The 23,808-nt window shown below is 30.4% G+C and overlaps 3 protein-coding genes across 4 annotated transcripts; 1 reads left to right on the top strand and 2 right to left on the bottom strand.

Annotated features, from left to right (window-relative positions):
• Positions 1 to 7,899: 7,899 nt before the first annotated feature.
• LOC130969120 (homeobox-leucine zipper protein REVOLUTA-like) lies at positions 7,900 to 14,279 on the top strand. Its single transcript, XM_057894714.1, has 18 exons — positions 7,900 to 8,987; positions 9,167 to 9,326; positions 9,572 to 9,657; positions 9,756 to 9,846; positions 10,038 to 10,133; positions 10,257 to 10,370; positions 10,448 to 10,531; positions 10,648 to 10,803; positions 10,885 to 10,959; positions 11,301 to 11,407; positions 11,538 to 11,721; positions 11,973 to 12,161; positions 12,275 to 12,355; positions 12,574 to 12,708; positions 12,802 to 13,133; positions 13,247 to 13,352; positions 13,451 to 13,600; positions 13,983 to 14,279. The coding sequence occupies exons 1-18, from the start codon at positions 8,755 to 8,757 to the stop codon at positions 14,130 to 14,132; spliced, it is 2,529 nt and encodes an 842-aa protein (XP_057750697.1). The 5' UTR covers positions 7,900 to 8,754; the 3' UTR covers positions 14,133 to 14,279.
• A 1,001-nt stretch (positions 14,280 to 15,280) lies between these two features.
• LOC130967425 (CASP-like protein 5A2) lies at positions 15,281 to 18,401 on the bottom strand. Its single transcript, XM_057892278.1, has 4 exons — positions 18,195 to 18,401; positions 17,507 to 17,858; positions 16,579 to 16,711; positions 15,281 to 15,866 (listed from the first exon to the last, which is right to left on the bottom strand). Exons 2-4 carry the CDS (start codon positions 17,773 to 17,775, stop codon positions 15,675 to 15,677), a joined length of 594 nt encoding a protein of 197 aa, XP_057748261.1. The 5' UTR covers positions 17,776 to 17,858; positions 18,195 to 18,401; the 3' UTR covers positions 15,281 to 15,674.
• Positions 18,402 to 19,752: 1,351 nt separating this feature from the next.
• Positions 19,753 to 23,729, bottom strand: LOC130967426 (uncharacterized). Of its 2 annotated transcripts, none has more exons than XM_057892279.1 (6): positions 22,603 to 23,729; positions 22,249 to 22,363; positions 22,024 to 22,128; positions 21,856 to 21,932; positions 21,429 to 21,721; positions 19,753 to 21,042 (listed from the first exon to the last, which is right to left on the bottom strand). In XM_057892279.1, the coding sequence occupies exons 1-5, from the start codon at positions 22,609 to 22,611 to the stop codon at positions 21,524 to 21,526; spliced, it is 504 nt and encodes a 167-aa protein (XP_057748262.1). In that variant the 5' UTR covers positions 22,612 to 23,729; the 3' UTR covers positions 19,753 to 21,042; positions 21,429 to 21,523. The 2 variants fall into 2 exon arrangements, with proteins under 2 accessions (XP_057748262.1, XP_057748263.1); XM_057892280.1 differs by having other exon boundaries at positions 19,754 to 21,042; positions 22,258 to 22,363; positions 22,603 to 23,728.
• Positions 23,730 to 23,808: the final 79 nt, after the last annotated feature.

Below are 23,808 nucleotides of genomic sequence, written 5' to 3'. Positions count from 1 at the left end.
ATGACTAAATTACGATAAAAATTGTTGGGATGTCTCATTAAAAAAATTAATGTATTTTTATCGCTAGTATCAATGACGTTAAAAGCTAAGGGATAATACCCAAGATATTACTACATTAATAAAAAAAGATTAAAAAATTCAGGATTATTGAATTTAGGAAATTAGGATTTTAAAACTTTTGAATTATAATTTTTATTTTTTTAACATTTTTAGTGCCAAAGATTGATTAAGGATATTATGTCTATTTAGAAACTCTTTGGTTTTTTTTTATTTAAATATGTCATTTATAATAATTTTAATATAATTAGTTTTTTTTAATAATTAGTTCTTGTTAATAGTCCTTAAAATTAATTTTTCCTATTATCAACTTCTGCATGAACAACAAATATACATCATTAGTATATTAAAGTTTATTTGAAAATTTTTATAAATAATTTAACATATGTGTAGATTTATCTTACAACTCAGTTGTAATTTGAAAAAAAATAACTTCTTTAGCTATATAATACCTAGACTAATTAAGGATATATTTAGTAAGAGTGTTCATGTATCGGATTCGATATGCATATATGCGGTATTTATTCGAATCTGATTCGAAAATTGCGGATATAGATCCGATTCACAAGGCTATCGGATCGGATCCGCACACTAATTGTATCGGATTGTGGATTTTATGTAAATATCTGCATCCGTAAAAATAAATAAATAAACAAATAAGTAAATATTTTTTATATTTTATTTCAACTAATAATTATCATATATGTTGTATTATTTTATTTTTATTATTTAAAAAATATATTTAATATTATTTTAAAAATAAACATGTTTAAAAGAGTAGAAAAAGAGATTTTATTGATTTTTTAAATAAAAATAAGATTTTAAAAAGTATTTGTATGTTTTAAAGATATATCCGATATTCGATCTGATCTGATAATTTTAATGCGGATCGGATCAAGATTTTGGCTATATTCGATTCAATCCACGTTTATCCTTAAATTGTTTGGTTTGTATTTTATTTTTATTTTTATTTTTAAAATGTTTTGAAAAAAAAAGCAAAAAAGCTTTTTATTTTCCTTTTTCCTTTATAAAATTCTAAAAAATCAAATAAAAAATAAAAACCAAACGCATTCTTATATATTAAAGAAAATGAAGATCAACTGAGGATCACATTTTGAAATGGATGCATATTTAATTAAATGAGGCTGCCCAAAATATAAAATCATTGTGTCAAAAAGATTCATTTCGACCACAAGTGTTAAAGTGGAAAATTTTTTTTGTTATCTTTGGTCATTGCTTGTGATGCAATAATAGAAAAAGTTGGATTAATTATTTTGTATAATGGGGAACCAACAAGTTATAAATATTGTTAAATTAATTTACAACCATATATTATATGATGTGAGTATGAGTAATGGGACTTATGGGAAGCACGTGACACTACTTTTTGCGCATGCCAAAAGCACTCCAAACATGGAAAAATGGCACCTCACAAAATATTTATATATCCTTTGGGTTTTTATTTTATTTTATTTTATTTTATTATATGATTTTTTTTTTCGGGGATATTCACCTATTCTATTTGGTTCTATATATATATATATATATATATATATATATTTTAAATTTAACCGACGAATCTAATGTGCACTGAAGATGTGGTCCTTGCCCGAGTAATAATAGAAAAAATCAAATACTCCATCGAGGATAATATTAAATGATTTAGATTAAAATGAGATCCAATTGAAAAATAATTTAAAATCCAATTACCGAAAATGATATTTTTTTATTCCCAAACCAAATGATGTTGAAAATTGATTAAATCTTGGTTAATTTAATTCGTGGGAAATTAATTAATTATGAAGATTAAGGGGAAAAATAAGTTTCGAATTAATTAAACTCCATATGAGTATATTAAAGCCATTTAAACTTTGTAACATTAATGTTGGGGATCAATAGTTATTCAACCGAATTACCATTTTTTTAACTTAGAAATTTTCAAATATTTTTTTGTTACATGAAGATAATGTTTCTCTTAAAATATTTATGATTAGATATTCTTATTTATTAGCCTACTTAGTTCATAATATTATCATACATAGTTTATCCATTACTCCATCTATTTCAATAATAATAATAATAATAATAATAATAATAATAATAATAATAATAATAATAATAATAATAATAATATAATAATAATAATAATAATAATAATAATAATAATAATAATAATAATAATAATAATAATAATAATAATAATAATAATAATAATAATAATAATAATAATAATAATAATAATAATAATAATAATAATATAATAATAATAATAATAATAATAATAATAATAATAATAATAATAATAATAATAATAATAATAATAATAATAATAATAATAATAATAATAATAATAATAATAATAATAATAATAATAATAATAATAATAATAATAATAATAATAATAATAATAATAATAATAATAATAATAATAGAACATTTCTAGTTATACTCTTCACATAATTTTAAGTAAAATAAATTATTTCAAAAAGAAAAATGATCCTAATAATAATAAATTATCTTTTAAATATAAATATTTCAAAAATTACATCTTCAATTTTTTTTTAATTTTATTTTAAAATCTGATAAAGTGATAGATGTTATTTTTGTGTATATTAATTTTGATATAATTCGTATCCAATTTAAATAGGATGAGTTATATTTCGATTTTAACAGAATAAGAAGAATGGATATTCGTAAAAGTAATCTAATGTTTAAGTTAATACATGAATAATGTATTTTTTTAAGAAATAATCTTAAATAATTTTTTTACTTTTTTTTAAATTTATTTTTTTATAAGTCTCGTATATGTTACTAATTGTTATTAGTTATAATCTTACCAATAATAAAAAATAAAAATGTTTAAAAATAATTATTTGATATCAATATTAATTTTTTATTTATAATATTTATAGTCGAATTATAATGTATAACCGATCTATAACAAATATATTACATATTATGAATTAGAGTAGGGTATAATTTATTTTTTTTTCCAATTTGGAAGTGGAGACATGGTCCCTCATATTTTGGATTTTGAAGTTGTCACAACCTTATCAGAAGAATCTCGACACTGCCATTTCTATTCTCTGAAGAACTTTCTATTCTTTTGTTTTATTTCCTCAACTAAGAAACTAATATATATGCCATTGATCATAACTACGTTGATTTGACTCTACAGTTTACAGATTTGACATCAATTTTAAATGCAAATTAAATTAAAAAACAATAATATATATATTGTACAATAATCCCCATTCACTCCAAAGTAATAGTAATAGTTTGAAATATAATTACAAAATAATAATACTGTAAAATAATCAATTAGTTATTATTGATTTTTGTAATTTTTATATATGTGAGTTCTGTTAATTATTTTAATTTAAATATGATTAGATTTTTATTTTTTATTTTACCAACTTCTTTACAAAAGAGCTTAATCGATAATAATAAAATAACATCTAATCACATTTCCAATCTTCTACGACCATTTGATGTCTAAATTCTACAAAGATTAATAAATATCAACATATCTTGTGATGAAAAAAGTATTTTGTTCATGTTTTCACCTACCATTCAAACGTTAGTTTGAGGTTTATAATTTTAAAAATATTGTTAGGTTTCGTGCGGTCATAATAGTTTTTTCTCTTTTTTGTGACCATTCACGTAGTTAATAAAAAATATAATTATTTTTATTAATATAATATTATTATTATTTTGTTTCGATTTTGATAGAAAATGAGAAGAAAGAAAATGGGAGAAAATAAAATGTAAAGAAAGAAAATGAAAGAAAAAATATATTTCTTTGTTTGTTGTTTAGATATAAAAAAAAATGGATAAAAAAAAAGAGAGAAAATTATAATAGAGTAAAATTATTTTATTATTCTTATATATATTATATATAAATTATAATTTATTAATATATTTAAATTATTTTTTCAATAAACAAATCTTTCAAATTAGTTTTCAAAATTTTAAAGGTCATAAACAAAAAATTATATATTTGTTTTTCAAACAAATACATATAATAAAACACCAATTTAAAGAACAAATTAGAGTGAGTTAGAAATTTTATTTTTTGTTATTGAAAAGGTAAATATGAAATTTAATATTGTTTACCCATCCCTTCACAGTTTTCATCGCAGCAATAAAAAAAAATTATATGGATCCTACACCTATTTTTTTGTTTTCCATTCATTTTTCACTCTAATCTAAACAAAGTAAAATAGATTTTTCCATCTATTTTCTCTCCTTTAATTTTTCTTCCTTTTAAAATATGTTGTTCCAAACAGAATATACGTGATTGAATATATGTGTAAAATTACACTAATAATATATTAAAATAAAATTCTTATATATATTTTTCAAACACAATCACATTTTTCAGTTTCTATACAATAAAATATCTAGATATGCATTTTTTTTAATCTAGTTGTTACTGTTAGTTTTATGACCAAATTATCTATTACTACTTTTGATTAACTATACTAATTGTCATGCTTATTATTTTAATTTGTCTTAATTAAATTATCTTTAACATTCTGAATTCCATAAAAAGTTAATTATAAATAATTTAAAATTTATTAATTTAAGATTATTATGTCTTATTTTAGTTTATTATAAATAAATGAATTTGATTTATTAAAAATTAAGTTTAATTATTGTAACCTTTAATATTTCACTATTAATTTTAATTTTGACGTGCATATAAAAAAATATAAAATTCACTTAATATCGTCTTATGACTTAAACATAAGAATTTATTAAAAAATGTTACATGATCTAATTCTATCATAAGATTTTTACTTAATGGACCTGAAAACTCAAAGCTGAAATCATTAATTAAAGAACTAAAATATTTATTAATTTGATTGGTTACATGATTATATATAAAAGAAAAATGAAGATTATGTTCCACAAAACTACAGCTCCATGTATTTAGCTAACTCCAATTCATTGAATTTGATTTTAGAATAAAATTTTATATCCAAACAAAATTCTTATTTAAGTTTATTTAAACTGTTGTAATAACTTTTTAAATTACTATTTCCTTTTTTTTTTTCTTCTTCATTTCTTTATCTTTCTTCTCTTCCTCATATTTCTTTTTCTTCTTCTAAATTTACGCAGGTTCTTTTTCTTCTCATCTTCTTTTCCTCTTTCTCTTCTCATCTTTCTTCTTATTATTCTTCTAACAAAGCACACACAGACTTATTCTTCTTTTTCTTTTTCCAAATTTACACACACATGTTTTTCTTCTTTTTTTTTCTTCTTCTCTTCTTCTTAGAGATTATCAATTTAATTCTGGATATCTACGTTCATTCAATTCAATTTATAATGAACCGAACATATTATTAAGGTGAAACAATTGTATAGTACTAAATGAACAGAATATTATCGATTATATAAAATCAAATTCAAAACAGTTTTCTGCATAATGAACCAAATACGTTATTAAGATGAAACGACTGTATAATACTAAATGAATGAAACATTATCCATTATATAAAATCAAATTTAAAACACCTGTATCTACAATTTATAGATTATCAATTCAATTCATAATAAATCGAACATGTTATTAAGGTGAAACAATTGTATAGTACTAAATGAACGGAACATTATCCATTATATAAAATCAAATTCAAAATAGCTTTCTGCATATTGAACCGAACACGTTATTAAGGTGAAATAATTGTATAGTACAAAATGAACGGAACATTATCCATTATATAAAATCAAATTTAAAACAGGTTTCTGCATAATGAACCGAACACGTTATTGAGCTGAAATAATTGTATATATAGTACAAAATGAACGGAACATTATCTATTATATAAAATCAACTTCAAAACATCTGTGTCTACAATTTAGAGATTATCAATTCAATTCAGAACACTTGCACCTATTGAATTCAATTCAATTTAGAAATTGCATTCCATTCAATTCGATTAAAAAATAATTCATTAGCAAAATATTGGTGTTATTGGTGACGACAATAACGAAAGAGGAGAAGAATAAGAAGAAGAGGAGGAGGAGGAGGAGAAGCAAAAAAGAATTTGCTGCGCGAAGAAAAATAAGGAGGATGTATGCGTGAATTTGAAAGAAGAATAAGAGGACATATATGTATATTTGAAAGAAACGTGTGTAATGATGCTCTTTTAATGAGAGTGATTTTTATAGTTATTGGACCTTCTTGGATAAACTTGAATGAAAAAAATACTTAAATTTGCATAAGTCCTGTTGATTTTTTTATTTGTATTTAATTTAAACATGTTAAAGATAACTTTTCCATGTTTTTTCATTTAAATAGGAAAAGCAAAATAATTTTAAAAAAGCCAATGAATTATAACTCAAATGATATAGTTTTCTCATACTCATTGGATTTGGATCATTTAAAATTTAAATTTCATTTTAGAGAGTAAAGTATGATCTCTTACTATTGATTTTATAGGTAGGACCAAGAATAAATATGAAAGAGAAATTATTCAAGAGTGAGAGATCATACTTTACTTTCTAAAATGAAATTCAAACTTTAGAAGATTCAAATCTAAGAAGATGTGGGTCTGAGTCTTTTTTTGATAAAAAAAAATTCTTAAAAAAGTGAGTGCTAAGAAAATATATTCATTGATGGTTTTTTTGGGCAAAAATATTTGCTTTGTATTCAAACAATCAAGTTTTAAAATTTTTTTTAGATCAACTATATAAAACAAATGGAATTGATTTTTAAAGAGAAAAAAAATAGGTTTTAACCTTTTTAAAATAAATTTAAATAAAATAAATTTTGATCAAAATCAATTTTCATTTTTTTTAAAAATTGAAATAGGGCGTAAGGCCCAACAAATAAAACTAAACAATTAAATGAAAGAGGGTAATTTAGGTGAGTCATAAAAAAAGGAATAAAAGTTTGAGGAATATAAAAATGAGTCAATTATTGCATAAATTTGGAAAAAGGTTTACTAAACATACGATGTGTTAAATCCAAAACCTATATAATTATTTGTTTACTATATTAACAACTAAAAATACTATTATACATAAAAAAAATCATCAAGCCAATTATATATTTATATATAGTTATACATATTACAAAATGTTTAAAATATAATTAAAGTTTTAAAAATCAAATCAGTAGAATTAGATATTCAAAAATTTAGAAATTCAATGAAAATTAAACTAGATATAATAAAATAAAATAATATATTTACATATAAAATAAATAATTTTTTAAAAAGTAACATTTTTTTATATTTTATTATTTTAAATTAATTAATTATTATAAGATCGTATTGATTTGTTAACTAATTTATTAATTATTTTTTAATTATTTAACTGATTTAATAACCAATTTTTAAATTTAATATTCTCAAAACCACAAGTAAAATAGACAAACCTATAATAAATTAATAATAAAATTTATTTATAATAATATAATAAATCTTTTCACAAAAAAATCAAATATATATTTTTATATTCAATAATTGATTAATAACTTATTTTTTATGTATATATAACATAATTGATTAAACATAAATTGTAAAATTACTTTTCATGATCAGTTTATTTTGAAATTATTTATTATTTCACAATAAGTAAAAAAAAAGAAAAAACTTGTGTAGAGAGTTTGGTGGATTGTAAAGACTAAAAAGAGTGTAGAGTGTAGAGAGGGGGACAAGAGAGTGGGGCGTGAAAACAGTGGGACCCATAAACGTCATTTCAAAGGATGGACAGGGACAAGGACGTAAATGCGCCGAAAATATTTATAATAAAAAAAAAACACAACACACTCGATTTTCGTGTCTTTCTCTCTCTCTCTCTCTATTTTCTTCTTCTTCTTCTTCAATTTTCCTTCCAGCTCAATTTTCCCGGAAAATTCTCTCACCATGACTAGGGTTTCTCCACTCCCTCCTCCTCCTTATTAACTGTAACAAACAAACAAACAAAAAACTCACTTTCTCTCTCTCTCTCTCTCTCTCTCTTTGAGACGAGAAACAAACAGGGACAAGAACAAGAATACACAGACACACACAAACGACAACATTGGTTTCCCCGAACTCACACCTCTCTATTCCTTCCTTCTCCATCAAGCTCCATTTCTTATTCTCTCACTCTCTCACTCACTCACTTTCTCTCTTCTTCCTTCCTTTTCCCCCTTTTTTATTCTTTCACACTTCATCCTCTTCTAAAGTGTGTTCAACGTTCAAACTCAATCTTGAAATTTTCCTAAAGTTCCCATTTTGTTCCTTCTATGGATTCCTCATTCACACTCACCTTTGAACAAAACAATAAAAATCCTTAGAGCTTATCAAGACTGGTGTCTTGCCTCTCACACCTCACTAAAAATCATTTTTTTTTCTTTATGTATGGTTTTTGGTAGTTAGTAGTGTGAAAACCAAAAGGGAACAAGGTTTTGTTTCCTCTTTCAGCTGGTATACATAGTCTGATTTACCTCTTAGGAAATTTGGAACCATTACCTGAAGAAATAAACTAATTTTTTTCCTTTTTTGGTTTTTGTTTTCTTTTCTGAAGTTTCTTTTTCTTCTTCTTTGTGCTTAACCAAACAAGTTTTTCTATGCCAGAGCCCATACTTCACTGTCACCAAGGGTCCTGTTCTTGTTTAGGCTAGAACTTTGGGTTTTCCTTTTCAACTTCTTTGATTGTGATTTGGACTTGTGTCCTTTGGGATAATAGTAAGGAGGAATCATGGCTATGGCTGTGGCTCATCACAGAGAGAGTAGCAGCAGTGGTAGCATTGATAAGCACCTTGATTCTGGGAAATATGTGAGGTACACTGCTGAACAGGTTGAAGCTCTTGAAAGGGTCTATGCTGAGTGCCCAAAACCAAGTTCCCTCAGGAGGCAACAACTGATCCGAGAGTGCCCCATTCTTTCCAACATTGAACCAAAGCAAATCAAGGTTTGGTTCCAGAATAGAAGGTTTGCCTCAAACTTTTAGTTTAAACATCTCAATTATTGTTTTTTTTTTTTATTGGTTGATTGTGGGGTGTTGTCATCTAACACAATCTTAATTTTGTTGTATTTTTGGCTTCAAAGATTGCAACTTTTTGGTTATGTGAATTGTGGGGTGTTGTTGAAATGGAATCATAATGGTGCAGGTGTAGGGAGAAGCAGAGAAAAGAAGCTTCACGGCTTCAAACTGTGAACCGGAAGCTTACAGCAATGAACAAGTTGTTAATGGAAGAAAATGATCGGTTGCAGAAACAAGTGTCACAGCTTGTGTGTGAGAATGGTTACATGAGGCAGCAATTGCAAACTGTAAGTATATATGAACACACGTGCCTGTGTGATTAGCAATTTGTCACCTAATTTTCAAAAGAAATTATAACACTCAAAAATGTCTTTTTTGATGCACTACTATATATGTGTCATGGTTTAGATTGAATTAAGTTTTGTTTTTTATATCAACATGTGATGAGAATATAATCAATATATATAGAGTATTTTTATGTTTTGGTCTTTTGAAGGGTTATTTAAGTAATTTTTGTCCTTAAACACTGCAGACATCAGCTGCAACTACTGATGCTAGTTGTGATTCGGTGGTTACTACTCCTCAGCATTCCATGAGAGATGCTAACAACCCTGCTGGGTAAATTTGGAGCTATTCACTGAACTTTCTGCATTTTATATGTACATATACGATGAAGCTTTATCTGATTCTTTCTTTAATTGTTGAGATGTTTGCAGACTCCTATCAATTGCAGAGGAGACTTTGACAGAGTTCCTATCCAAGGCTACGGGGACTGCTGTCGATTGGGTCCAGATGCCTGGGATGAAGGTTGCTGTTCTTTATTTTTTGTTAACTCTTTTTGGTGATCCTAGAAGTGAAATTAATAAATGAGTTAATAATTATAGTATTTCGGGAGATCAGTATTGAGATTTTCTTACGATCATGAAGGTTAAAAGTTTAGTCTGCTAAACTTACGGATTTCGCTTCCTTTTTTTTTCTTTGTCGAAAAATATTGTCAGCCTGGTCCGGATTCGGTTGGGATCTTTGCCATTTCACAAAGTTGCAGTGGAGTGGCAGCTCGAGCCTGCGGTCTTGTTAGTTTAGAACCTACAAAGGTAGTGTATCGTCTTGTAAATAAGTGAGTATGATTTGTGATTATTCTTCCATTTCTTTGTATGCAAGTTAAACTCTGCATTCTATTCAAGTTTTGAATTTCTAAGTCCCTAAATTTTTAATAGATTGCGGAGATCCTGAAAGATCGTCCATCTTGGTTTCGGGAGTGTCGGAGCCTAGAGGTTTTCACAATGTTCCCTGCGGGTAATGGAGGGACCATTGAACTTGTGTACACACAGGTGAGAATTTAAATACAACATTTGACAATTCTTTTTGTTTATTACTCTCTTGAGTAAAATTTGAATTTTTTTTTCAGACATATGCTCCAACGACACTGGCTCCTGCCCGGGATTTCTGGACTCTCAGATACACTACAAGCCTGGAAAATGGCAGTCTTGTGGTGAGTTTGCGTTGGACTTACGATAAAACTGTGACTCTCACTTTTAAAGTTCTGCTTTGAAGTGAGACGATGCTTTCATTATTTTGCACTTAATCCATCTGATTCCACTTTTGAAGGTTTGTGAGAGATCTCTATCTGGTTCTGGGAGTGGCCCTAATGCAGCTGCTGCTGCTCAGTTTGTAAGGGCTGAAATGCTTCCTAGCGGCTATTTGATTCGACCATGTGAAGGTGGAGGGTCAATTATTCACATCGTAGACCACCTAAATCTTGAGGTTTGACCGACTGCTTTACAATTTGGCATTTGTTTTTCATTTCTTCTTTCATACATTAACCTGTTTGTTGTTTTCTTCCAGGCCTGGAGTGTGCCAGAAGTGTTGCGACCACTTTACGAATCATCAAAAGTGGTGGCCCAAAAAATGACAATTGCAGTAAGTTTATCATAGTTAATCTGTTAAATAATGTGTGTAAATTATCATTGACTAGTGTCATAATTGTGAATAATGTCCAAATCTGAGCTGCAAATCTTTTTGATGATTTCGTCTGGTATGAGTAAATAATATGGGGAAAATAGATGTTAGACTGTGCGAAGACATAATCTGGAAGTTGTAAGGTTCTGTCTTTATGACATACAGATTGAATATCTCCGTATATTTCCCTCGTTTCCTCTTGTTGTTCATCTATTCATGTCTTTAACCTGTTGTTAGGGAACATACTTTCATGTCATTCCGTATTTTAGAAGATAGTTATTAATTGATGGTTCTTGTGATAGGCACTTAGATATATAAGGCAAATAGCCCAGGAAACAAGTGGTGAAGTGGTATATGGATTGGGTCGGCAGCCTGCTGTTCTTCGAACATTCAGCCAAAGATTGAGCAGGTAGGCAAATAGCATGAAATCACTGTTTCTTTGAAACTTATTTCAATCTCCAGTTCCATTGTGTTTATTTTGCATCATTCTCTCCTATACGATATACTCATTGGCTGAAATTGAAATCTCACACCTACAGAGGCTTCAATGATGCTGTGAATGGATTCAATGATGACGGATGGACTGTACTAAACTGTGATGGTGCTGAGGATGTAATTATTGCAGTTAATTCAACCAAGAATTTGAGCGGCACTTCTAATCCTGCTAGTTCCCTTACATTTCTTGGAGGAATTCTCTGTGCAAAAGCTTCTATGTTGCTCCAAGTGAGTCTGAAAATCCAATTGCCTGAAATTCTCTGCAAAAGGTTCTCCTTGCTGGGATATTACTATTAGTCTTTTGTGCATGACATGGAAAAGTGAAACTGACATTTGAAAAGTTTGATATCGAATATGATCATTGAGGGGAAAGACATTCTTTGATAAAATGTGAACATGGTGATTTGAAATGGATGAAGAGTTCCTTAATATACATTGAATTGTTTTATGACAAGTCTTTTATATTACTTTGTTTTCAGAACGTTCCTCCTGCTGTTTTGGTTCGCTTTCTCAGGGAGCACCGCTCAGAGTGGGCTGATTTCAATGTTGATGCTTATGCTGCTGCATCACTGAAAGCTGGCTCCTATGCTTATCCAGGAATGAGGCCTACAAGATTCACTGGCAGTCAAATAATCATGCCACTTGGCCATACAATTGAACATGAAGAGGTAATTTGCTTTTTCATTCCCAGCTACTTGCCACACAATGTCTTTCCTTTTCGGGCCGATTATGATTTGTACTTTCAAGCAAAATCGCCAACAAGGTTTCATTTTTACTCCAGATGCTGGAAGTTATTCGGCTTGAAGGCCACTCTCTTGCCCAAGAAGATGCTTTTGCTTCTAGGGACATTCATCTCTTACAGGTAATGTGTTCGACTCTTGTTTTATTCTAATGCAATTCTTTTTAGCTATGCAATGTCAGGTTAAATGCAAGTATAATTTTTTCAGTACGGCGTTGCTATTATTTTTTTCAATGATGTGATTGTCTGATCAAATATCTCTGAAGTGTTAAGATTTTCAATTATCAAATTCTTACGAAGATATACTTCATGCTGATGTTTCTTTTGGCTTATTTTTTCAGATATGCAGCGGAATTGATGAGAATGCTGTGGGGGCTTGTTCTGAGCTTATATTTGCTCCAATCGATGAAATGTTCCCTGATGATGCTCCATTGGTACCATCTGGCTTCCGCATCGTCCCATTGGATTCAAAACCAGTTGAGTATTGATTCGTTTGCATCATCCCCTTCTTTTTTTTTTCACTGTTGCTGATGTCGGTCTATGAACCCCTGTATGTTACCATGTTTCAGGGTGATAAAAAGGATGCAACAACTTCTAACAGGACCCTTGACTTGACATCTGGTCTTGAAGTTGGCCCGGCGACTACTCAGGGCGCAGGAGATGCATCATCAAGTCAAAACACCCGATCAGTGTTGACCATCGCGTTCCAGTTTCCTTTTGACAGCAATTTACAAGATAATGTTGCTGTCATGGCACGACAATATGTCCGTAGTGTGATTTCTTCTGTCCAAAGGGTTGCTATGGCTATATCTCCTGGAATGAACCCTAACGTTGGGTCTAAACTATATCCTGGTTCTCCAGAAGCCCTTACACTAGCTCACTGGATCTGCCAGAGTTATAGGTAAGTTCATATTTTTGTTAAATGATTCTAGGATTAGACCCATTGAAGCATTATAGTTGGTATTTCTTTTTGGGAAAAAGGCCTAATAGTAATATGTCTCTTCCCAATAACAGTTACTATTTAGGGTCTGACTTGCTGAGATCAGATTCTCTTGTTGGCGACTCGATGTTGAAGAGTTTGTGGCATCATCAGGATGCCATTTTGTGCTGCTCACTGAAGGTATGTATGGTTTTGGTTTCGGTTTTTGTAAGTTTTTCTGATGTCCCTTAAAATGCATACCATGCGACAATTGTGTGATATTCTTTTGTGCATTGCAGTCGCTGCCGGTGTTCATCTTTGCGAATCAAGCTGGCCTTGACATGTTGGAAACAACCCTAGTGGCTTTACAAGACATCACATTGGACAAAATTTTTGACGAATCCGGTCGCAAGGCATTGTGTGCAGACTTTGCCAAGTTAATGCAGCAGGTAATTTCCAAATTGAACCAAGTCTAGAATGAATGCATTTGGTTTGCGTTTTTCATTTTCCATATGTTTTGTAGAATTTTAAGAAAATAGAGAAAACAGTGAAAATAATAAAAAACCAATTTTTGTTATCACAGCCTGTTTTTTCTTATAATTTCCGAAATTTTGAAAACAGAAAACACTTGAAATGAAAAACAAACTAAATGCACCCTAAGATTTTATTTTAGTCGTTTAGTTTTTTCTTCGCGAATCTTGAGAATATAATATATGGAAAATAGAAAACAAAAGATGTAAACTATGTTGTTTCACATTGTTATTGCATTTTCTTGTTGCAAACTACACTTCCCTATTCAAAAAATGGTGAATTTGTGTGTTCTTGTATCAGGGTTATGCTTATCTTCCAGCTGGAATATGCATGTCAACAATGGGGAGGCATGTTTCATATGAACAAGCCATAGCATGGAAAGTGCTTGCTGCAGAAGACAACACTGTTCATTGCTTAGCTTTCTCTTTTATAAATTGGTCATTTGTATGATAATGGATCCAATTTGGTGTTTCCCACTTTGAACATTAAAAAAGAATTGAAAGGGGGCAAATATGGAAGTTCCAAATTTTTGTTCATATACTGTAACTCACAGGATCAAGTTTGCATTTAATTCGATTTCATTTATTTCTTATTGTAGTGCAGAGACCAAATTATGTTGTAAATTTCCTTTAGTACTTTTCTGATAGTTTAAGGAATTTCATGTTTTTCTGACAACTTAGTATTATAATTCATGGCTGATGACTACTAATGTTAGTATCATGTGTTTTTGTGACCAACCACTTAACCCTTTCTTTTTTTGTTCAATTTTTGTTCAAATAGATTATTTTTTTGGGTGGGGGAATAAACTATTGAATGAATACCCATCTGGCCCTGACAATTATCTCGAAAGGACGAGGTCTCAAAAAAAAAAAATCCAATCTGACCCCTGATATTTTTTTTGGGACTGATTAGTTTGTGCCAAAAAAAGTATTGATTTTTTTGGCACAGAGGCTAATCAGTTCCATAAAAGTAAATCTGAGGGGCCGGGTTGGTATTTATTTTTGTAAAGGGCCTCGTTGTTTTTTAAGACAATTGTCAGGGACTATTTTGGGTTTTTCTCTAAACTTTTTCAAGGTAAAAAAAGTTACAGAATATAAGATTTAGAAACAGAATATTATTGACAAATATTATTTTGAAAGTAACTTATATTTATAGGTAACTTTTTGTTTGGAGGTTTAGAGAGAGTTAGAAAAATTTGGATTATCTTTGTAATAAGTTTACCATATAAAAAGTATTTTTCTCAAATATATGATAAGCTAGATACATTATTTGATAATCCCTTTTAATTCAAACATAAACAAAAACTATCAGAACTTATTTTTCATAAAAAATTAAATAGTTGTTGAGAATAATTTTAATTCTATAGTTCTCCTAAAGCACAAGCACCATGCTAATTGCTAAAATAAGAAGAGAGTTGGTTACAAGAAACGCCACTAATACTACTAGGATGATTAATGTTATTAAGAGTGCTTAATCATTCGTTATTCACAGCACTAATCATGTTAGTGTTAGATATAAAATTATCTCAAGAAATTTCTTGATATTATTTTATTTGCCCCATTATTTTGCAAGATTTGAACTTGAAAGTTGAAACCATCTTTAGAGGATAAATTTTTAATCATTTAAACCAACCAAAGCATTGATACAAATTTCAATACAAAAGAAACCACCCTATGAACAAGTTAACATTGAACCTCTGGTTTGGTCAATGAGATTTACATGCAACCATTGCATACTAACAAAATACCAATCTTAAAAACATTTGGGGTAAGGTAACACATGATGGCAACACTCATTTTTACGAGCTGCAAAAGTTTCTGTATTTTTCTGTATGTATCATTGTTAAGACCGTGTTTGGTAGCTCGGAGAATATGAAATACAGATATAGAGACACAGCTTTGTATATCTGTCTCTCACTCGAAACAATATCGTGCATCTCTGTATCGCTGTATTTATTTCTTACTCAGTTACCAAACGCGGCCTTATGTAATTTTACCGGGATGCCAAGGACCAGAAGTTGAGTAGGAAAGAAGGAACTGTTGTGAACCAAGAAATGAAGGCCATGCCGGTAGCAGTTTCGAACTGAACACAGTGGTTTTGTCCACAGCTTCCAAGGTCATTATCTATGAGCACGGTTATTCCCGCTGATGCGCAAGCCGCAGCAAATGTAAGTGTTGATGTGACCTGCATGCATGTAAAGACACAACAACAAACAAGTCCTGTGAAATTAACAGCACTGCAGCATTTTCATTTCTCAGCAGGGGGTAAAAAAAACATTGCATAAGCCAAAACTAAATGCTCCATGTGTCTAACATCATGTTTAGTAAAGACAATAGTAGTTGACTGAGCTTTTCAGTTACAATTCCTCAGTGATGGCAGTTAAAATAAATGTAAGTTGACCAGAGTTATTTGAACACAGACATGTGATATTTGTACTTACTTCTACCTTATGCACCAAGCCGACACACCCCTCTCTATCGTTGAGATAAGTCCAACATCGCATCTAACGATGGAGGAGTTTGTGTTGTTGACTAATTGTATGTGATAAAATGAGTACACAAAATATTTCTCTTTGAACATATTGATAAGTAGTGTGGTGTACATCAATAGAAAGTTCAAGTGAATGGGATTGGTTTGCTTTCTCATTTTCACTGTTTTCTGTTTCTAGGATTTTGTGAAAGAAAAAAAAAAGGAGAAAATAGGAGATGAAAACAGAAAACAAAATTTTATTATTTTCATTATTTTCTCTTATTCCTTCATAAAATTTTTAGAACAGAAAATAAAAATGCAAACCAAACGCACCCAAAAATTGCTTGGAAGGTGTGACAATTATTTTGCATTACAGAATTTTTACATTATTATTATTGAGGCTTGCGATTTACTATAGAGATCTTACCCCATCACCAATGGTAAATAAACTGACAACTCGGTTGTTCTGCAAAGACCTCCTTACTAAAAGGGCGTATAGGTCGATAATAGCCAATGAAAGGCTCCACAAGCACTGCAAGCCCGCAGCCGCAACAAGGTAACTGATGCAAAGAGAAGAAAAGGGATATTACTAAATTGGATAGCATTTCATGAATCTGTAACAAATTAACCAAGCCATCTTAGCAAAATAACCGGTTTTCAAACCCACGACATGCTAAAGGTTAATACTTAATAAATCTTAGTAGAGTCAAACGGATTACATTCTATGAAATGCAAAACTCTGAATCTAATTTGTCTGTAATGGAATAAATTTTCAACATGAACAGAATCCATCATGCATAGGGGAACCCCAAACTGCAATTGTATGATAACTTGTTCTCATGATCTCTTTGCAAGCATAATTCATTGGAAGCTTGTGTTTATTAGCAAGCAGGATTTCATATGAACCATGCATCCTCCACCATTATCACACTTGTTGATATAGCTATATATACAAATGAAGAACAAGAAGAATGACTCACTAATTGATTAGGCTTAAGCTGCAAAATTCTCCCTCAAAGAATCAAATAATGCAATCTAGATCCACCAATGGCATTATTTATCATACACATGTAGTAGATGCTTTGACAAAAGAAAAAAAAGAACTACCCAACCAATGTTTTTGCAAAAGAAAATGACAAAAAAAGCTGACATTTCAAGTATCCAATAGACACACAATCACACAAGTCACTCAATTGTACATACTCTAAGATCCAAAGCTTTATAATTTGACCAAACCTTTCACTCCAACATAGGCTTTTTAACCGTCACAGATTCACAATCACAAACAACATTTACTAAAAAGAATAAAGGGGAAAAATCACATTCATAATAGTAGTCCAAATTTGATTGATTACCAGAAGGCAGTTACAGAAGGGAAATCACTAGTAGACGCCATGATGGCAAGCGCAGCCGCAGCGAAAATAAACTGAGAGACACGCAGACACAGGCCACCGGATGTGCCTGGCATGCCTTGAATATCCTTCATCCTCACCCTTGGAGGAGGGTTAATGTTGTTATTGTTGTTGTTGTTGTTGTTGTTTTGATCACCGCCGCCGCCTCCTCCGCCTCCTTCAGTATTTGGAACTTCATCAATTGGGTGAACCGAAGCATGGCTCACACTCATTTCTTCTCCACAACACAGTTCAATTCATAATCATGCCTCTATCATCAATACCATCCAAATTCACCTCCTTTTCCTCACCAAATCTGATGATCACATTCAAAGAAACATCATCAATTCCCCATTTACCTTCACATGAATGATATGATCTAATCACACAATCAGAGATTCACATGAACAAATAAATCAAAAGAAAAAGCAACAAAAAAAAGGTGATTTTATTAGAAAATTTCCATTTTTTAACCTTGTTTGATTAATTCATTGAATGCCCTTTAATTCATTTCCATGAAAGACTACAACTTTAACCTCAAAATCAGCCAAGAACACCACATGAATCAGATCAGTTTCATTGATTCCTTCATTAATTTAAAAAAAAAAAACAAAAAAACAAAAAAGAGGGGAAATTAGAGAAAAAGACATACCCAGAATCAGAATTGCAGTGAAGTGGTGCTTGGTTTGTTGCTATGAATGGAGAAACATGGAACTGAGATTGAAAGAGTGGATTTTTCTGGTTTGGTGAGCTGATGAAAGAGCAGTTGTTCAATAAATTTTACTTCTTTGGGAGGGTGTGTTTGGTGCACGCGTCAACACTGAAGACTTGTCATTGTTCCTCTGATTTGGCGTACCAGCTGCTCCAAATTAATAAATAATTACAAGCTTAATCAAGTTTTCCTTTCTTAATTTTTATCATTTTATTTATTTAATTCAGAAATAGCGAAATTGATCTCTCTATCGCCATTTTACCAACAAATTAACTTGAAAAAAATACTTATATTTTGAATTATAAATGTAAAATTAATTTATGTTAAAAAAGGATAATAATATCTAAATTAATATTACTAATCCTTAATTCATGTATTATTGATGAAAAAAATAAATGCAAAACAATATGTGTCAAATCGTTAATTACAATATTATAAATGTTTGATTAACCATTTATTATTTTTAAACTCATAAAAGTACAAAAGAGTATTAATTACATGATAATTTATTTTTATAATATGGTCAATATATAACTATTCAATAAAGGAAATACAAATATAATCAATTTGGATTTATCAAGTGATATATTTTTTTTCTTCTTTTCTTTTTTCCTCCTCCTCTATTTTCTCCACTTTTATTATCGTTCGTCAACGTTGATTTCGTCGTCTTCTTCTTCAATAACATCGTCATTTTCTTTTTTTTCTCTTGTTATTTCTTAATGTCATTGTCTTCTTCATCTTCTTCTTTTATATATGTTCAAAAAATTAAAGCACAAAAATTTTTTATTCACATCACATAAATTTTGATACACAACACAAAAATTTTTAAAAGACCATATGTCTAGAATATTTGATACTCAATCAACAAAATACACACAATACCTAAATTTTAGTACACAACACACAAAATTTGTTGCACAGTACAAAAATTTTTTGGAACTATATACTTAACTAATAGTATTATACAAATAATAATTAGAGTAGTTAAATAATATATAAATTACATAGTTTGTTGAAAAAATTGAATTAATTATATATTTTTTTGGTATCAACAATTTGAATTAATTATATATTTTTTTGGTATCAATAAAACAAAGCAAAACAAACAAAATTAATACCAATTTTCTTTTATTTTTATCAATATAAAAATAAAAGGATAACTGATTTTGATATATATATTATTTTTAATAAATTAATTTTACTAAATACATATTTATCACAAAAGCCCACATTTTTCTTTCACTAAATATACGTCTTAAAATTACTAGTATAATTGGGACATTTTTTAATTTATTCATTATAATTTAACTAACTTAAAAGTCATCCATGCAATATAAAAAATATAATATAAAATCATCACAGCTACAAAAATGGCATATTCTCCCTCGTTCTTAAAGAACCATTTTATACTTTTTCCACGTAGACAAATCCTCTTTATTCTCGTAGTAAAGTTATTTGTAAGAAAACAAGACTATGAAATAGAGTAATTAATGAAGTATTATTTGAACGATATTTTATGGCAACAACTAACAAATACTGAATTTGAATGATGATCCCTCACATCATCCAACCTATGCATAATCAAACCTATGGTGTTATGTTTTTAAAGATAGAATTTGATTTGATGAACACTTACCCAAAATTAAGAGACTAAAAATAGTCAAAGGAATTCTCCCAACACCACAACATATCATGAAAATAGGAGTTTTCTACCTTAACAAAAAAGTAAGCATTCTATATTGAAGAAGAATCATTATAACCAAACAACTCTTGTATTCATCTTGTACCATACGATGATGTTATGTATACAAGATGAAATAATTGCTTTATATTACCCCACCTTATAAGACTACATGGAATCATGGCCTAGCTAGTAGCATAAACAACAACAAAGCCTCGTCCCACTAAGTGGGGTCGGCTACATAAATCAAACGACGCCATTGTGATCTGTCATGTATCATGTTTACAGAGAAACCATTTACATGTAGATCTCGTTTAACCACCTCATGGATGGTCTTCTTAGGTTTTCCTCTACCTTTCGCCTTTGTCCATCTTCCATCTCATCCACCCTCTTGACGGGATGTTTTATCGGTCTTCTTCTCACATGTCCAAAGCCTAGCTAGTAACATCAAAGATGAAAATTTGTTTCTCTATTGTCCTAAATGGATCTCATTACTAACATTTAGATAGGACCCCAACAAGATAAGTACATGACTTCTCTTAATGATTCCAATGACTGCTTAGCTTTTTGGGACCTCTTGAGTACTGTAATGGAGACCATAGCAGAGGAAGAAGAAGGAAACTGTGAAAACGATCTAACATGGCTCTTCACATGTTGTTGAACATTTCTGAGAACATAGTTCCACCTGCACACTCCTTGGTCCTTCAAAGCCTCCCCAACTCCAAGGCTTTCTAGCTGAGCTACTCTGTATTAATTCCTCCCTCAAAAATTGAACAAGTGATGAATAACTATGTATTTTGATTCATGAAGTAGCACAAGGTTGATGTTATCTATCTATATAAGGAAGTTTTGTGGTGCCAAAGAAGTTTGTAGCATAACTGAATTACTATTACTGACACCAAAAGTAATAACAACCTGGAAGCAACGAATTTTGCTATGTTCTCACAACTTGAATGCCATTCCTGGTCTGTGAAGTAATTAACAATGGCTTGCATGCAATCATTCAAAAGCACTAATAAACCTTGAAACTGGTGATCTAGGAATAGACATACAATGCTTTCAATGAGTTCTTCAGCTTCTACAACAGAAAATGCTGGTCGTTTACTCCTGCAATGAGAATAAAACGGCGTAAGTTGACATTGTCAAACCACTAAACAAGGATGTCAAATGATAAATCATATGTCCTAAAATCATGTCTAACTTTTGAATCATGAATCATAACACACTGCCATTCAAAAACAAATCAATGAAAAAGCCTAAAATAACAAGGATTTACACCTTAAATATGTAATATACTCAAGTTACAAATAAACACTTAATCACGAATCACTATGGTACAATAGACATTGGTGATGGTCAATAAATAAACTATGATAACCCAAAAGTCATCAGTAAACACTTAATTCGGGAATTCTTTAAGTGTGCCAGAGGTAATAAAGTAACAGAAAACCAATTCACATAATTATTTAAGTAGATTCACTGTTGTGGCTTACCGTATTAGACAACAAGCAGTGACAAATTTGAGCCAGGCTCGAATATTTTGAGGGTGGTTCTCCAGTGTCAGAATCTAGGAGACAAGTAGATTTTCTCAAAAGGATGGCAATAAATTTATGTAGCAATGTCTTTGCTGTTCCACTTGAAATTCTGAAAATATCTCAACATGGTTGCCTAAATTTTTGGGTTCACCACTGGATGAAAATTCAAAAAGAAACCCATAAGGGTCAAGAGCTCTTCTCAAATCCGAGTACTCAGGAAACCAACCAATTTTGACAGGCAATTCATCAACCTAAAAATATGATGCTATATTAAATACTAAAGTATCAATTGAAAGTAAATTTAATCAAAACATGCTAGGTCATAATTGTTACCACTACCAACATCTATCATTACCAAAAGGAAACATAACAAACATGTATTTACCTCTTTTCTAGAAGAGAGAACTGCACACCAAAAGTCAGAGGATGAGTTTCGGAGCTCTTCATTTGATGAATATAACACTGAACGAACAAACAAAAATAGATGAGTGACAACCTTACTGCTATGCTTAAAGCTGGTAACAACATAACATGAGGCTAAACTTTCACTCACTGGTGTTGAAGGACCAAATGGCTACTGGTTTTTCTATATGGCCACAGAGGAATGCTAATTTTGTAAGCCAACCATTGATGACCAATCTTTGAAGAAAGTTATCACCTGAAACAATGCAGCATCTTGACATAGATCTTGTAGAACTTGGTATTTTGCAATTCAAAAAGGAAATGGTCTATGTTTTGACAAAAAGAGCCAAAAATGCTGAATGAACAAAAAAAATACCATAGCAACCTTTCTCTGCTGCTAATTCCACCACAGAATTTAGCTCATTGTTCAAAAATGACTGCAGAAGGTTGCAACTTCCAAGCTCAGGAAATTCCAGTGGTGGAAAGGCTTTCTGCATCTCATGAAATGAAAATTAGAAAATTCAAATTCACTAATACTAATTAGTTGAAGTGAAAATGAAAAGAAAATGGTAATTAATGAAAAAACAAAAATTTATGCATTGGTAACTCATTATGATGGAAGAAAAATTGCATCACAGCTTCGATAAAAACTAAAGATGGGGTATGGCAGGAAATTTTTGCATGTACAGCCAATTCAAGCCCTAAAAAAGACTGGGAGAAAGAAAATTACCTTTGGCATTTTAAGTATGTCATTGGTTCCCCCACTTTAGCTGAAAGCCTATCCCCAAAAATCTGATGCCCGCTTCCTCAGCAACAACGAACTAATACAAAGCAGATTTAAGTGCACAACAGTGGGAGAAGGAGAAGAGAGTAGAATAGGCGAGAGCAGGAAGGGTAATCGAGAGATAGTAGCTAGGTTCTCCCTCTCCTATATAACCCAAAAAAGTGTTCGAGAATATATAAAGAAAATAAAGTGGTTGATAAAATACTAAAATTAAAAAAAGATGTGCTTAGACAAATAAAAAAACACATATCTTGACTGCAAGTCAATAATTCATCACCGTGTCACCGTCACTTCACTCATTTTATCTATCTTTCTTCATTCAGAGTCCCTCCCTTCTTTCACCATTATTCCATTAATGGAGTCTTCTCTTCCCAAGAAGAATTCTTTCTTAGAACTTTATATTGTTTATAGCGTCTTCCCTGATTGCCTCCATTACCATTTCCATTCATTTTACAATCACCAGCACCACCACCAAAGATGGCTTCTCAATGCCTATCACTATGATCTGTTAACGTGCTCGAACAATCGTTCGGCATTTGTATCACAATTCATGAACCACCCAGGAGCAATAAATCTACCAGTAGCTGCTACAACTGAAGTGGCAAATGAAGAAAATCTTGATGTCATTGCAAGATTCACTATAGGAGATGGTGTTGAACTTGCAGAAGTGAAAGCTGTGGTAGACACTGGAAGTGAGATTCTGTGGAGTTCAATAAATTCCCTCGCTTAATATGCAAAAACTCAAGAAGCCTTTACTGCCATGAGCTAGGATGTAACAGCCTAGAAATTCATTGCAAATTTTGCACTCTTGCAAGCGTCTATTGCAGGTTTCGACAAGGATATGAAGGAGGCTTATTGTCAGTGAAATACACTAGGGGTACTCTCCTGGATCTAGGAGAAATCATCTTTGGTTGCAACTATCGGACTGTAAGCAAGGATCACACCAAAGGAATAATTGGGTTGAGTCGAGGTGCCCTCTCCTTAATCCAATAACTTGGCATAGTGAAATTCTCAGCATTCCTCATGTAAGGAAAAAGGTACCTTAAAATTTGATTCACACACGATTATAGAGGAGGGCTCCATCACACCTTTCACCAAAATGGATATCTTTGTGATCCCAAGATGAAAGGTATGATAAAGCCCTCCTCTATA

This window comes from Arachis stenosperma, chromosome 3 (genome assembly GCF_014773155.1).
Source record: "Arachis stenosperma cultivar V10309 chromosome 3, arast.V10309.gnm1.PFL2, whole genome shotgun sequence".
Lineage (NCBI taxonomy): Eukaryota > Viridiplantae > Streptophyta > Magnoliopsida > Fabales > Fabaceae > Arachis > Arachis stenosperma.
This window is presented reverse-complemented; position numbering and strand designations above follow the sequence as displayed.

Coding starts and splice junctions, on each gene's coding strand:
- LOC130969120 (XM_057894714.1), top strand. CDS start 8,755: ATGGCTATGGCTGTGGCTCATCACAGAGAGAGTAGCAGCAGTGGTAGC. Junction 10,371..10,447: donor TTGAACTTGTGTACACACAG/GTGAGAATTTAA, acceptor TTTTTTTTTCAG/ACATATGCTCCAACGACACT. Junction 12,356..12,573: donor GGGACATTCATCTCTTACAG/GTAATGTGTTCG, acceptor TTATTTTTTCAG/ATATGCAGCGGAATTGATGA.
- LOC130967425 (XM_057892278.1), bottom strand. CDS start 17,775: ATGAGTGTGAGCCATGCTTCGGTTCACCCAATTGATGAAGTTCCAAAT. Junction 16,712..17,506: donor CCTTCTGTAACTGCCTTCTG/GTAATCAATCAA, acceptor TCTTTGCATCAG/TTACCTTGTTGCGGCTGCGG. Junction 15,867..16,578: donor TATTTACCATTGGTGATGGG/GTAAGATCTCTA, acceptor ACATGCATGCAG/GTCACATCAACACTTACATT.
- LOC130967426 (XM_057892279.1), bottom strand. Junction 22,129..22,248: donor AGCAGAGAAAGGTTGCTATG/GTATTTTTTTTG, acceptor GCATTGTTTCAG/GTGATAACTTTCTTCAAAGA. Junction 21,933..22,023: donor CATTTGGTCCTTCAACACCA/GTGAGTGAAAGT, acceptor TTGTTCGTTCAG/TGTTATATTCATCAAATGAA.